This window comes from Crinia signifera, chromosome 7, assembly GCF_055691185.1.
Source record: "Crinia signifera chromosome 7, ASM5569118v1, whole genome shotgun sequence".
Lineage (NCBI taxonomy): Eukaryota > Metazoa > Chordata > Amphibia > Anura > Myobatrachidae > Crinia > Crinia signifera.
In genome coordinates this window covers 37024399-37039252 of record NC_139223.1, presented here as the reverse complement: position 1 = coordinate 37039252, position 14854 = coordinate 37024399, and the positions used below count along the sequence as shown (strand labels likewise).

General features: G+C 44.7%; 1 protein-coding gene across 3 annotated transcripts in view; it reads left to right on the top strand.

Annotated features, from left to right (window-relative positions):
• Positions 1-14854, top strand: part of AXIN1 (axin 1) — a 132967-nt gene that overhangs the window by 100314 nt on the left and 17799 nt on the right. For all 3 annotated transcript variants that reach the window (XM_083152832.1, XM_083152831.1, XM_083152833.1), the window contains one exon: positions 13356-13496. In XM_083152832.1, the coding sequence (XP_083008958.1) occupies positions 13356-13496 (141 nt within the window). The remainder of the gene's footprint in view (positions 1-13355; positions 13497-14854) is intronic.

Sequence of the window (14854 nt, the reverse complement as noted above, 5' to 3'; positions counted from 1 at the left end):
CTTCAATCTTCCTTCACGTTAGACGCATAAACATTTTGATAGGCGCCTTATGTAGGCCAAATGCAGATTTATTTATTTATTTATTTTATCAAACATTTCACCTGCTGCAACATAGCTGAACATAGTCTTGTGTTTTGAATCTGTCAGTCAATCAGGTATTGTCACAGTGCTGGACTCTGCAGTACCCAGCATTTGCTATATTCTATTGACTTTACATACATAGACCACATTGTCAAAAGCAAATATAGTTGCTGATGAGAAATACTGATAGGTGAGACACAAGGAATCTGTACTACACGCTGTACAAACAAATAACCTCATCTGTAGATGGAAGCCACAGTTGTTACGCTGACGTACAGCTGAGCGATTTATCCTTCGGTCACCACAGTGATTGTTTGCTCAGGAAATCGTGCACTGTTTGCTGGGTGCTGCATGTTTCTAGTTAGTCTGTCCCAAGTCACCACCTTGGCTTCAGCCTGTAAGATTGTATAAGAGCCAGAATTGGTATATGGGCCAGAATTGGTTCATCCTGAAATGATGCTGGAGTCAGTGGAACTGTTTAAAGTCCATACATTTTACCCATTTACTGGCACCAATAGATTCTTTGCATTAAGATGGATGTGTTTGTGCCAAATATTGATTATTAGTTTGATGTTACAAAAATGTTCACAGTTGTGGTGTTACAGCAAATCACGCCCAGCACCTGAGTCAGAAAATATAGTTTACCCAGCGATTGGTCACAGTAAACTGCATCTCCCAACTTAAGTGCTGACCGCGATCTGGGCAATTGAATAGGTCTGACCACTTCAGCTGAAAGCCACAAAGAGAATTCATTGTTAAATTAAAATAATTCCTCCCCCCCTTCTGTTATTTGGCATACAGAATATTCATCACCTTTGAATGCACTGATAATGTAATGATATGATATGAAAAGTTATGGTTGCATAAATTGGTCTGGTCATTATGGGGGAATGCCATTGCTCAGTCCATAGATGGAAGGAGCAATTCAGTTGGCGAGAACAGCAGCAGAAAGACCTGTTTTAATTGGCAGCCTCCTGTGATGGTGAGCTGAAATGTGTTATAATTTGGAGTCTGATTGCTCGAAGCTGTACTTTAGACATGTTTAGAGGCTTTGCAGAGCTAAACCTAGTACTAATGGTGTGCATGTACGACACACTTGTCTGACTAGGGAAGACAATTGAATACCACTGCCGGGCCTCCAATGACTGCAGGAAAGCACTGAATATGGCCTGTTTAGTTGCTTTGCAGGGCTAACCCTGGTACTAATGGGTGCATGTACAAAGCTGTTGCTCAACTGGGAGGAACAATCCAATTGGTCCGCTGGCTCAAAACAATTAAATTCCCTCCAGAAGGGTCAGTTCAGTTACAAGTGATGTGCTGCTGAGCATCACCTTAGTATCTGCACCATCATACCTATTTTCTGTGCCACTGTGTTGGGTGTTGCTTGGCCGTTTTAGTTGCATTGTGTATATTTGCAAGTACAGTGTACATTTGAGGACTTTAATAGGGCTTGTGCGCACTTTATAACTAATTCAGTTGACAAATACAAAATATTTTTTATTTGTTCCTAATAATGTGAATAGTACCAATGTAGACAAAACAATTGCAGTAATAATGCAGTAATAATGTTGCAATTGCAGTAATAATGCAGTAATAATGTTGCAATTGCCGTAATAATGCAGTAATAATGTTGCAATTGCAGTAAATATGTTGCAATTAGAAGTCAACAGAACTGGTGAAATGACACCTAGGACTCTGCATGTACAGGACGCCAGGCTAAGCCCGTATGATGTTGGTGGGAATGGCCGAGACGTTTTTTCATTTTTTCTCAATCTTGGGAAAAGCTTCAGTTTAGAGAAATATAAACCCGTGAACTCTCTGCTTCATTCCGCTAAATGTCTGTATCTCGTACTGTATGCTTCTGGGGAACATCTGCCCGCAAGCATGTCCGTGTACAATGACTGATGCTGTGAAGAGGAGTGACTTCTATCATCATTTGATGTAGTGCTTTTTGCAGACACTGATAGAAAGCACCAGCGCTGCCGGGATGTGTAGGGTTGGTCGCACAGTAGAGATGATAGACAAGCACTTGGTAAAGAGGTGACTGGTTTAAATGTATGGAATTCATGTAATATAGACAAGCATTTGACATATGTATGTTGTTGTGTCTCGGAGAAGCTTGTACCTGTGGAATGCTTTGAAGAGTACTCTGTCCCTCTGAATGGCTCATACTGTTTGTACCTTGCAATTGACCAGCATAGATGCTCCACTAGCCTTCACTATTCTGCTGAAAAGATATCATGACCCATATAATACACAAAGATTTGTGAGTCCTTTCCTGTGTCTTGTTGGGTACATTGGCTGTGAGCAATGATTCCTGGAAGCTTGTAGCCATAAAGAAACTGTATTTTTCTGTTTGAATGACAGAAATGTAAATAAACCCTTAGTTACGTGCGCTACTTATTGTCTCTTAACATCTGAATTCACATTGCTACTGTGAGGGCGTTGTACTGGTTTAGCTCCTGTAAAGTGCACGGCTGATATTCGGTTGATTTGCGCGACCATCCCAGTTGAAGATGTTTGCCCGCTACTGAACAGAAATCTGTTTAAAGTAGGGCTACAAGGTCAACCGGTTACACGCGCCGGGCGCACCGCAACATAGCACTGCAGAAGCTGCTTATTGCAGCTAAACCCGCAAAAGTGTCAGTCACTGGTTTTAATTGAATAGCTCTAGTGTGTTCTGTTATATGGATGTTAGGCCATCCTCAACGTGTGGCCACTAGTTCTGAAGGAAAACAAACCCTAAAGTTCAGGTTTCTAGTGTTCATTCTAGCACCCGCTATCTTTGAAAACCCATGCAGTTCCTCTTCCCTGCCTGGGGGGGTCGCTGTCTGCTGTAGTGCTTCTAGCACAGTGTAGTCTGTATATCAGCACTGATATGCAAACCAGACCTGTGCTAGAAACACCACAGCAGACAGCGACACCCCAGGCAGGGAACAGGAACTGCATGGGCTTTCAAAGATAGCGGGTGCTAGAATGAACTCTAGGTTTCCTTATATATGAGATACCCAAACATAGGGTTTCTCAAACTCGGTCCTCGGGACCCCAGACAGTTCATGTTTTCCAGGTCACCCAGAAGGTGCTTTCTTTGATAACATTTTTAAGGATTCACAGGTGGAGCTAATTATTTAACTTGTGATTCTGTGAGGAGACCTGCAAAATCAGCACTGTGTGGGGTCCTAAGGACGGACTTTGAGAACCTGTGCCCTAACAGAACGTATTTGCACTCCACTCCCAAATCACAGTTGGTTCTGCTGTTGGAACGCCTAAGCCCTGACCTAGGCTGTCATCCTGCGTGGATCATTGAGTCTGTACCCCAATCATCATGCATCCCCACCACACAGCAGATGCATCATTGCGTGACGCAAACACAACTTGGTCAGGTAGGGCTGTAGTGGACTGTCCAATGCAATTATAACTATGGTGCTTCTGATCTGTAACTTCTATTGGTGCGCATGGAACTTGGAGACTCCCAAGCCCTGTGACAGCTGACCGAGAGACCATTCCCCAGCTGCCAGTGTTTGCACAGTCCACATCAGAAGCGTCTCCAGAGAAACTATCCCTGCAATGTCTATTGATTGGAATCCACCATCGTTTGTGCAAAGTACGGCTCCATGCAGATAATGCTTGTATTGTAGATGTAACTGTAGCGTGTCCAATCCTCTTCAGTTAACTCCGACTTTTTAAAATCATCCATTAATATCTATTGTCTGTAAGTATCTCGCAGAGCGGGACGATATGTCTTCATTGTCAGAGGATATCCTTTGCTCTAGTAAAGTACATCTACTTGGTGACAAGTCACAGAGCAAAACCGTATAACAAAATGATCATTTATTACTATTATTATATAGCGAACACATATTCCGCAGCGCTTTACAGAGAATATTTGGCCAATCACATCAGTCCCTGCCCCAGAGCTTACAATCTATATTCCCTACCACATTTACACACATTCGGGTTGTTTTTGGTTGGGGACCAATTAGCCTACCAGTATATTTTTGGAGTGTGGGAGGAAACAGGAGTACCTGGAGCAAACCCACGCAAACACAGGGAGAATATACAAACTCCACACAGTGATTTATTTACTTAGTTTCTTATATAGCGCTGCATACTCCGTTGCGCTTTACAATTGGTAACAACAGTGATAAAACAAACTGGATAGTAACAAACCGACATAGAGGTGGGAGGGCCCTGCTCGCAAGCTTACAATACAGTTAGAACCTTACACGGCCTACACACATGCCGATATTAAGGCATTTTCTAAGCGATTTTGCTTAGTTTGGCAAAGTCGCTTAGCAAATGCCCTCACATCGGTGTATGTGTGGGGGCTATATCGGCAGCAGTGCTCGTCCCCGCGCGTCTTTATCGCTGGCCGAGATTGATGGACAGTGTCCATCAATCTCGGCATCGGCAGGGTTCTCCCACCGGAGAACACTGGCGCTGTCTGCTCGCTTAGCACACAGAGCTGACAGCTCGCTCTGTGTGCTATGCGATAGCGGCGCAGCACAGCCCGACCTAGCATAGCTAGGTAGCCCTGCACACATCGCTATGTGTGTAGGGCCCATGAGTGGGAATCTGTTATGGTATATTAGATCTACAGTGTCTTGGTCTACAGTCAAAAGGTTTTTCATGGTTTTTCGAGTGTCTGTCGACATGTCAGCATGGACACCATATAAGTGTACTGAGTCCCCTTGCGTGGCTCACTGGTATGGCCATGCTTCGGGCACTGTGCCTCACTGCACTCGGAACACTATTCGAATCTAACTATGCCCACCCGAATGGTAAAGTATGAACAAGACTTTTTTTTTTTTTACAAAATCATGAAAAACTCATGTCGCCCTATACCAGGCATGTCCAAAGTCAGGCCCGGGGGCCAGTTGTGGCCCGGGCTGTCATTTCAAGCGGCCCGCAGCCACCAGCTGGAAGAGGGCAGAGCATCAGTTGTGGGTAGCACAGGACACTAAAGGTGGGGCCCCGGCAAGCGCGCCTTTACCGTGCTGTCTGCTGCAGTGAGGAGGTGCCGGCCGCCACAGTCAGATGTGTTTGGCTTCCTACCCCTGCTGCTGCAATCGTATATCACCCTACTCCACAATCACAGTGACAGCAGTGTGTGGGGAGCGGGTGCAGCAAGGGGGAAGCTTGCTCCTGTGACATTCAGAGTGGAGGAGGGCAGCAGCAGGAGCCCCAGCATCTCCTGTCCTTGCAGTGCCTGCTTTGCCTCTCCTTCCTCTGGCTCACACAAGGGGTTGGGAAACATACAGAGAAGGGAGGGGGAAGAGTGGGGGACATACAGTGAAGGAGGGTCAGGCTTGGGGGACATACAGTGAATGGAGGAAGTGATGGACATTCAGAGAAGGGGGGGGCAGGCTAGGGGACATACAGTGAATGGGGGCAGAGTGGGGTACATAGTGAATGGGGGTCATACAGTGAATGGGAGTCATACAGTGAAGGAGGGTCAGGCTTGGGGACATACAATGAATGGAGGCACTGATGGACATTAAGAGAAGGGGGGACAGAGTGAATGGGGGCAGAGTGAGGGACCATTCTGATGTGATTAATGATTCATAGAATGTCAGGCTGAATGGTTGGCCCCCACACATTTACACTTCACCAAATCTGGTCCTCGTCGCAAAAAGTTTGGACACCCCTGCCCTAGACACTTTAGATCTAATGATTGGATACCGTGGGAATGGAGCCCGTGATCCACACCTGATGACAAGTCCCCCTTTCTCAACAGTGTAATGTGTAGGGGATTGTTAGCTTTATTATACTGTAGCTAAAAGAAAATATTCAATTGCTGTTTGGTACCGGTGCAGTGAGCCATGAAGAGATGTTTCAGTCCCAACCCCTGGTGGTGGTATGTTGACCAGTGTAAAGGGACCTGTTTGGGTTTCCAAATGGCACTTTTCGTCCAGCACTTTGGTTGTATTTTGCCATTTTATGCCGCTAAACCCTGTCTGTCTAAAGATGGGCATATCTTAGAATCATTTCATGGCCCAATGCACGATTCCGAAGGCTCTATCGATGCATTGTGTGTTTCTGTGCACATGGTGTGAGGTGTTTTGGTACAATTACAATCCGATGCGCGGGTCGTAAGGTGGATGTTAAGTGCTGCATTGTAGAGGCTGCTAACGACCAGTATGCTGAGAGTTGCAGAAGATATTTCTTATGTGTAATTACACACATAAGATCTCTCATTTGTCTGGGAATCTGCCGGGGGGAGTCCAAGGGAAATTGTGTCTGAAATCTTAATGGGTACACACACGCTGCGATTGCTTTGCTCTTTGATCGCATCGCAAGGCAGACTCATTCGATTTGGACTACATAGTACAGATCTATTATATATATATATATATATATATATATATATATATATATATATATATATATATAGTGCTGCAGTCTATTTACTATTCGATTTTGATGCAGAGCATAGGGATCGAATCGGATGCGTTCCATTTCTGGTTGAATTCGATTTTGCTTATATAAGCAAAATCAAGTAGAAAAATAGACCACATGAAACCGTGTGTACGGGCTGGGGCATTAAAGATTTCAGATCATCCTGATTAGTGCAGTCAGTGCTGTAAAAAAACACCTTAAATGTAGAGGGGATATTGGGAGTGCAAAACCGTTGTATCGCCCCCAATTGGAATAACCACCATTCCGCATAACCCAAATACCTATCCTTTTTGTTTTTGCCTGAAATTCTAAAAACAACCAACCTGGACCGGTGCTCGCTAACTAGTTGTAAATGATGTGCGACCCGCCGCGTAATGTTTGGGGTTTAGACCACAATTGCAGGGAGGAGATTAGTCTGTTTAGTTAAGACCACCCCCATCGCCCGTACATTGCCCCCTGGTTCATCCAGCACAATCTGACATTGAAGCCCAATGTAAGACGTTGTTTCGGGATTTAAGGGCCACCCCGTTTCACAGCTCTAGGTCTAGGCTAATGTTCGGGATTAATGCGCTCAGTGGGTGTGCTTGCCAGACCAGCAGACAACTGACTTGCAGCGGTACATTATCCTCGTCTGCTAATGTTTGCTTTTACAAGCCACTGACCACAGCAGTTATGCTCCGCATGACCTCATCACACTTCAAAGGCCAGAGAACATATATGCAGGCTTTATGTATGCGAAGACGAATGTGAAAAATCTATGTATTCATTGCCATGGCGACGCTATTTTGCTGATGCAGACTGCAGTCGAGTTTTCCCCTCTTCGCTCACAAGACACAACTTCAAAGCCTTCAGCCGTGATTCAAACTTTCCAACAATTTTTTTTTTTTCTTCTCTTTTTATGTGCAAAGAAAACTTTTGATGGTGTTGATACTCTGGAAATACTGCGCTCGTTTCAACAAACACTGGCAATCAGCTGACCTTTTAATTTTCCTGGAAAAATGATTCCTCCAGAAATGACAGCTTGCTAATTTTTCCATCCGACATAAAGTAACTGAAATGCGGTTGAGCTGTTTACTATATTTATACATATATATTAGCGACCTATGTGCTGTGTGGTTGCCGTCGCGGCGTCCTTTGATTCTCACAGTGCTCTTTTCATTCCTCTTGCAAGTTTCCAAGTTGGTCTGTTTACATTTAGCCTGGTATATGGTGGTAGTGCCTCACGTTCTCATTAGAGCGGGGAGTTACAGAAATAAAGGACATGTCAACAATTGCTTTTCCTTTTATCCATGTTTTGTAGAACCATTAAGCATGTTTGTTATTTCCCGATGCCTTGTATGTCTTTTTAGTAACAGAAATAGCATCTACGTTCTGTTGAAGAAATTGGGATGAAGTTTAAGGTATAGAAGCAGTTTTTTTTTTCTTCTGGGGACGTTTTTAAAAAACATCCACGCCGCAGGGTTTTTCCTGCAGCCCCAGAGTTTTGATATTCAATTGAAGGACAGAAAGTGAGACACGATGGTCGCTAATCAGAACTTCCGCCAGCAGCCACTAGAGGGCGCCCAACAGAGTTACTGAAATGTAGCTCCGTTTGGAAGTATCTGGCAGCCGGTGGCGGCATGTCACCCCAGGAGCTGCGTGCCCATGAGTTTGGTCAGGTTAAGCTGCTATGCGAGTAAACCTGACCTTAACAAGTGCGATAGGTGCAAAAAAGCTACCCATCAATTGCATACCGCCCTGTGATCTCTCCTCGCTTTAGGCGTGAGATCGGGTGTGATATACTAATGGAATACAGCGTAGTGATTTCTAAAGAAGTTACTTCATCTCATGTCACTTAGTCCTAGAGCAAGTCTGATTTTATTTAATTTTTTCTTCAAATAGCGATTGGTAGAACTCGCTCCAGCAGCCTGGTGACACCACCCCATCTATAAGAAGGTAGGCGGGGCGATATGCAATTGGTCCTTTTTTTTTTTTTGCCTCTGCTGATCACGCTCATTAAGGTTAGGTTTAGCTGAGCATATCGGCTAAACCCGACCAATCTAATGGGTGCTCCTCAAAATCCCATTTGAGCGCTAGAATGGGTGGTGTGAGCTGAAATGCGATTTACATCTCCCACCGTAGATTATTGTATAGGCAGAGCCATGGCTGATTTGCAACATAATCCACTGTCACTAGTTTATCCAACCGAATCCGTTCACGTGCGTCCGTCTTCTTCTTCATGGCTGACACTTGTGTGTCCTTCTTTGAACTTCTCTATCTTTTCATACAATGCTTATTCACAACAAAACACGGTCTCCATACTGTACACAATGTCTTTGCTAAATATTGGTACTAGAGGCAGTGGCACCCTCAGACCACGCAACAGATAATAGATTTGTGCTCCCCATCTCCTGTCACTTTAGATGAGATTAAACCCCCCCCCCCCCCCAAAAATGTATGCATTAGTTATTGCTCTTGTCACGCCCAGGTGCACCAGCCCATCTAAAGTCCTGTTTGAGCTCAAACTACTGTAGGGTGCCCAAAACACAGTCTACCCGCACAGTTCTACTCCCCACCTCAGGAGGCTGCAGCGGAACATTTCTGCCTAAAATAAAAACCAATTGAATTACCCTGACACACCTAGACATTGCTAGTCGATTAGGTAACATTTCGGTGTGTTGGTGATTTCAGTGTATCTATGTCTTGTGCCTATTTCTATATGACGCTCCCTGCAATCCTGCAGCTGCGGGTAGTCTATATGGGGGCACCTCCCACCCCAGTAGCCTGCTCAGGTTTCATTACATGCAGTGAGGCACACAGTGCACGTTACCCGTTACCTACTTTTGTGTAAACTTATCTGCTGAGTGGGCTGCACTTCAGTGAAACAGGAGGGGATGGAGGGGGGGAGCAGCTTGTGTAAACCGTTTATAGTCATACTGGATCCATTTGTAAATTCCTGCCCTCCAGCTGAGCTGACAGGAAAGAAAAAGCATGGCCAAAAAAAAGAGGCCTTTTCCATCCTCTCTTCACTGAAAGCACAGAGTATATAACCCAGTCAATAGCCACACAGTCGGGGAAAGTGAATTATCATTAGGAATCATTATCCTGGTACCAGACTGCTGTGTGACAGAGCCCCGAGCAACATGACATGGCGGGGAAGTTATTTCACTTTAATTTACACAATGGCAACGTTACGCACTTGGATTCCCAGTCTTGCTTTCATTTCCAGCATCTCTGAAGTAATCCAAGTACGTCAGATCAGGTTACTCTACACCCAGTGTGCGATACGTTTGCTGAAAGGCTTCATTTTCCAGGCTGGTTCTCAAGGCTGCAGTAGCCTCTTGTCCTGCAAAATTAGGGTCTGTTGTTTTGGGGGGCATGGACATATCGACACAAGCAAACATTTGACATTTTTATTATGTTGACCTTTTTCAATGTACTTCTAAAGTCATATAGCCATTCCTGAAAGCTAGATATATGTAGGTGATCCGCCATTCCTGCACCTACATGTAAGATCTTACTAACTTTATCCCATCGCCAGCTACTATCTCTGGAGCGTGGCTTCCGATTGGTCCCACCTGCTCACTCCCACCACATGCATCAATTCAACTCTGAAAATGAGTTTACTGATCCCTCATGTCATGCTCTTAACAAAGGACAACATTAATTGTGGACTGTAAAGAACTGAGCAGAATTCTTGTGAATTAAACTTTTGTTCCAATACAATTATTGATATACGTGGAGTGTGACATCAACCGATCTGCTATTGTAAAGCGCAACAGAATCTGCTGTGCTATATAAGGAACTGTAAATAAATATTCAAGCCTGGACCAAATGGCTTTCCAGACGTTGCGTAACTACATGTGACCGCATACCCTGCCAGCTATTGGCTGAGCTAAAGAGCTGTACATGCCTATCCTATCGGCTGTAGGTAAGACTTCCTTTTGTCAGCCCCGTGCTTGCTGGTAAGCGCACTCTGACCAGACGCGCCACACTGCCCCCACCAAGTGATCATAGTTTGGGTCTCATGGCACCTGGCCAATAATGGAATCCCTTGTACCATCATTAACAGTGTGTTACTGACTCCACCCACTGTGCGGGTATGTCGCTGCCACCACCAAGTCTTACCACCTGTCCTGGAACCACTTTACAGATTAGGCTCCTACAAAAAAGGCGCACAGCAACTGTTCTGTTAGTATAAATAAATACACATACAGCCAAGTCAATTAAATGAAGCTTAGTTAAATATGGCGCCCACAAAGACTGTGAGCAGCGCTGGCATTTTTTAACTAATATTTTGAGGATCTCTCACATCAACGTTGTGCGAGGGAGTTCCATTTCACATAAGATATTGCTATGGGCAACCAATCTGAAGCTACTTATATATTTATTTAGCACCTTCTAGAAGATCAGATATATGGGGGCAGATGTATTAAGCCTGGAGAAGAGATAAACTGAAAGGAGATAAAGAACCAGCCAAAGAACTGTGTTTGAAAATGACAGTTGGTTGTTGATTGGCTGGTGCTTTATCTCCTTTCAGTTTATCTCTTCTCCAGGCTTAATACATCTGCCCCAGTATCTGATTGGTTGCCCATAAAGCAACATTCCATCTGAAATAGAACTGCCATCTTTGTAAATTTCCCCCTTTGAATCTGTGTGATAAATATAGCAAAGGAGAATTGTAAATTGCCAGTTCATGCCAAAGTATTTATTTAGTTTATGAAGCAATAAAGTTTGCATTTTGCTTTCTAAAGGTACCCATAGACGGTCCGTTCCCGGACCGTCCGTTTTGTACTATGCGATGCGCGCTCCCGCGCATCACATAGTACGGTACAAAAAGTATGTGCTGCACATACTTTTTGTACTAGCTAAACAACGTATCGGATCGCATTGCATGCACTAGGCATGCGATCCGATACGATGCATGCTAATTAAGACCCAAACGGATCCGTTTAACGGACCGTGTATGGGCACCATTACAAACAAATGGTTCTCGTCCCTTCCCATCATTTTTAGGATTCATTTATCAATCAGACCAGCTATTTTACAAGCCCTAAATAAATACAGGTTACATTGGAAAAGGGTCAACCCAATTTCCTTCCCTCATTCATGTACAGGAAAGCATTTGATTCAGATCTGCTGGAGCACGCAATCTGCTCACGATCTGAATCCGATCTGTACCCAGTTGAAAGGATTGTTTCAAATCCTGACTGCAGCACGAAGGATCTGCAATCGCAATAGGATCCAAAGCATGCCCAATTTACATACAATCGGTCAAGATTGCTTCGAAATTGAGGGAATTGAGGCCAAATGGTTTTGGTGTGTACCCAGCATAATACCTTTTCAGCAAGATACTGGGGTGCACTGACCAACATCAAAGTCCTTGTTATCACACTATGGATAATTAACATATAACTTCCTAGCTATAAACTGTTTCAAATTTCAATGCATTTAAAAGCCATATAACTATACATAAGTGCATTGCTCCTGCGTTCCCATAATTCCCATACTGACATAATGAAAGGGTGATCTGGAAAACATGCACTGTTATGGGTGTACTTGAAGACCAGGGTTGGTACCCACTGACCTAAATTATGGATGACCTGTAACGGCTTGGACACGTTCCCCTCGAAATGGACTGTTAATTTCATCTCTTTGGGGGCTATTCAGTTAGGGGCAGGACTTTCTGTATAGATTTCTCTTTCGGGTTAGGCACCCAGATCTATTGCATTGCTACCAGCGGTGCAACTAATCCATATTTCTGCTCACGCCCTCCTAAGGTGCTCTATGGGCTGGTCTCGGTAATTCCACCACTTTGGGAACTAAACCAGAGAACAATGGCTTATCGCACCAAACCAATGCATAGCTTGGGGAACTTAGCCACGAAGCAATAGCTTACTGGAAAACTCTGGGAACTTAACGGGGAGGAATGACTTGCCACTTTATATAATTGGATACCTCGATACACTTAACTTTGAAGCTAAAACTCTGCGGTTAAGTCACGTGGCTAAATGAATTGTCCTCTTGGGGGAGTTCCGCTATTAATTTGCCTGCCAGCAGAAAATGGAATTGTTTTGGTGTAAAGCCGCGAATGTAGTGTTTGGTGGCGTTTCTGCATACAGCCTCCCGAGGTTGTGAGCAGAAATCCGAACTCTGTGTTGCTGACAGTATTTTAGCTGGGTTTAATGGATGCCGGATTGGAGGGACAATTGAATTGCTGAGATGGGTACCCATTACTTTTGGTGCTCGAAAAACAATTATAGCACTTTTAAGAGAATAATTTGTGAGGAGAATATGTGCATAATCGGTTGAACATCGATGACAGATTTTCTGTGTATTCTATATAACGTATGGCAGATTACTATACAAACGCACTGCAGAACATTCCATTGGTGTTTGTATTTGTCTATAGTAAGCACCGCTACACTGAAAATGCTGTGCCTCAAACACGTGTTTATTTTCGTTTCGTGGTTTCCACAAGCTTGGGAACCCTTTGTATTCATTGTTAAAAATCCAAAATATTTGTGTTATTCGGAGATCAAAGGCCTCATTGTCATTGGGAGGTTTCTATTGGTGATGTATGGTCATGGCTGGAAATTTCCACTAGGTTGTGCTACGTATGAGGAAAACTACAATGTAGCCTATCGGAACCTCCGCATCATGTAAGCAATCCTGTCTCCGTAGTAACGCGCAGACTCTTGGTGCAGCCCATAACTGGGTGTTCTGCCTGTGCAGGCCTCATAAGAATCCAGAAAGTCCATATAGAGAGATTAAATGCTACTGTAAGCATGCAGGTGTTCCTCTGATACTAACCTGTCTCAATGTCTTTATTTCCTGTGTATAAAAATAATGTGCTTTTTTTTCCCCTTTTTTTTTTTTATACATGACCCTAATAGGCCGGGAACGTGGAGAGAGCCAGTCAACCCTTACTATGTCAACTCTGGGTATGCGGTGGCACCTGCCACCAGTGCCAACGACAGCGAGCAGCAGAGTATGTCCAGTGATGCAGATACCATGTCTCTTACGGACAGCAGTGTGTAAGTACAGAAAGCCTCCTGATTATTATTATAAAGGTTGTTTAGAATCCGCCCAGACTTAAGTAGTCCAATCTGTGCGGGCAGATAAACCCCCTGCCCTAGATTGCGCTTCCATATTCATGAATGCTGTCCAGGCGCCACCCCCTCCCCACCTCGAAATTGCTTCATCTTGCCATTCTGGCACCAGCAGTTAGGCGCTATGATTGCAGGATTGAACAGGATCTGTGCTTGCACAGCTCGTCCACCATCGGATGTGTACGTAAACCATTGGGTTTGCGTATAGATGCGAATCAGGCCTAGAAATGAGCTGTAGTCAGAATTAATGCAAGTATTCTTTTAGCGTATTTGATTGGGTTTTGGTAAGGGGACACACACAGATTGAATTGCCTACCGGCTAAGGGGGGTATTCAATGTCAGGGGCACGGCTGTTGAGCTAGCGCGACAGCTGGGCCCCTGTCCCTTTCTCGCTTTGCTCGACTGGAGCTCACCAGTCAGGATTCGGTGTCCGAGTGCCGAGAAGGGGCGTGGCCGCGAGTTGAGGGCGGAAATAGACGAGCTGCGAGGAAGACAGCATTGAATAGGGCCCCACAGCCATCTCCCCCATCGGGAGATGGCTGCGGGAGCACGACAGCCATTGAATACCCCTATAAATATGAAATGAGGGAAATTACAGTACAGCGCATTACAGTGGCCCTGCCAGAAATATAGCTAAGATATACACATAAATATCGGTTCACCCGGTGGCCCCTTTATGTAGCTTCGCATTTCTATTAGTGGGTAGAAACTAGCCGGTATACCGTCGTTAGGTCAAAATGCATTGGGTCAACCATTGAAGGTCAGCATGGGCCAAGGTCGACGCATGAACAGGTTGACACAAGCATTAAGTCGACAGGGGCTAGGTCGACGGACAAAAGGTCGACATGGGGTTTTTCACCTTTTTTTAAAGGAATTGGACCTGTGGTATTTCATGCCCCACCATCCACTAGGGCGTGGTGGGTAAATAAAATAGTGTGCCGAGCCCATGTCGGCCTTTTCTATGTTGACCTTGGCCCATGTCGACCTTCGTGCTGGTGACCCTATTACCCATACCCAACTAGCCTTGGTGTGGGTTCTACAATGGCTGGAAACACACATCCCGGATTCTGCTGTACGCTAGCACTGTAATAGCAGTTGGTGCATATTTGTCGGATGATCATTCATCCTGTTCATCTACCCTGACCACAGTGGTAATACTGGTGTATTCTAGGCACAGTATCCTCAGGAACCACCTGTAGATGTATTGTGTTATGCTGGGTACACACTAGTCCGCTATATCAGTAGCAGGCCAGTGGGTGTAGGAAACAATGTCCTAGTTCAGA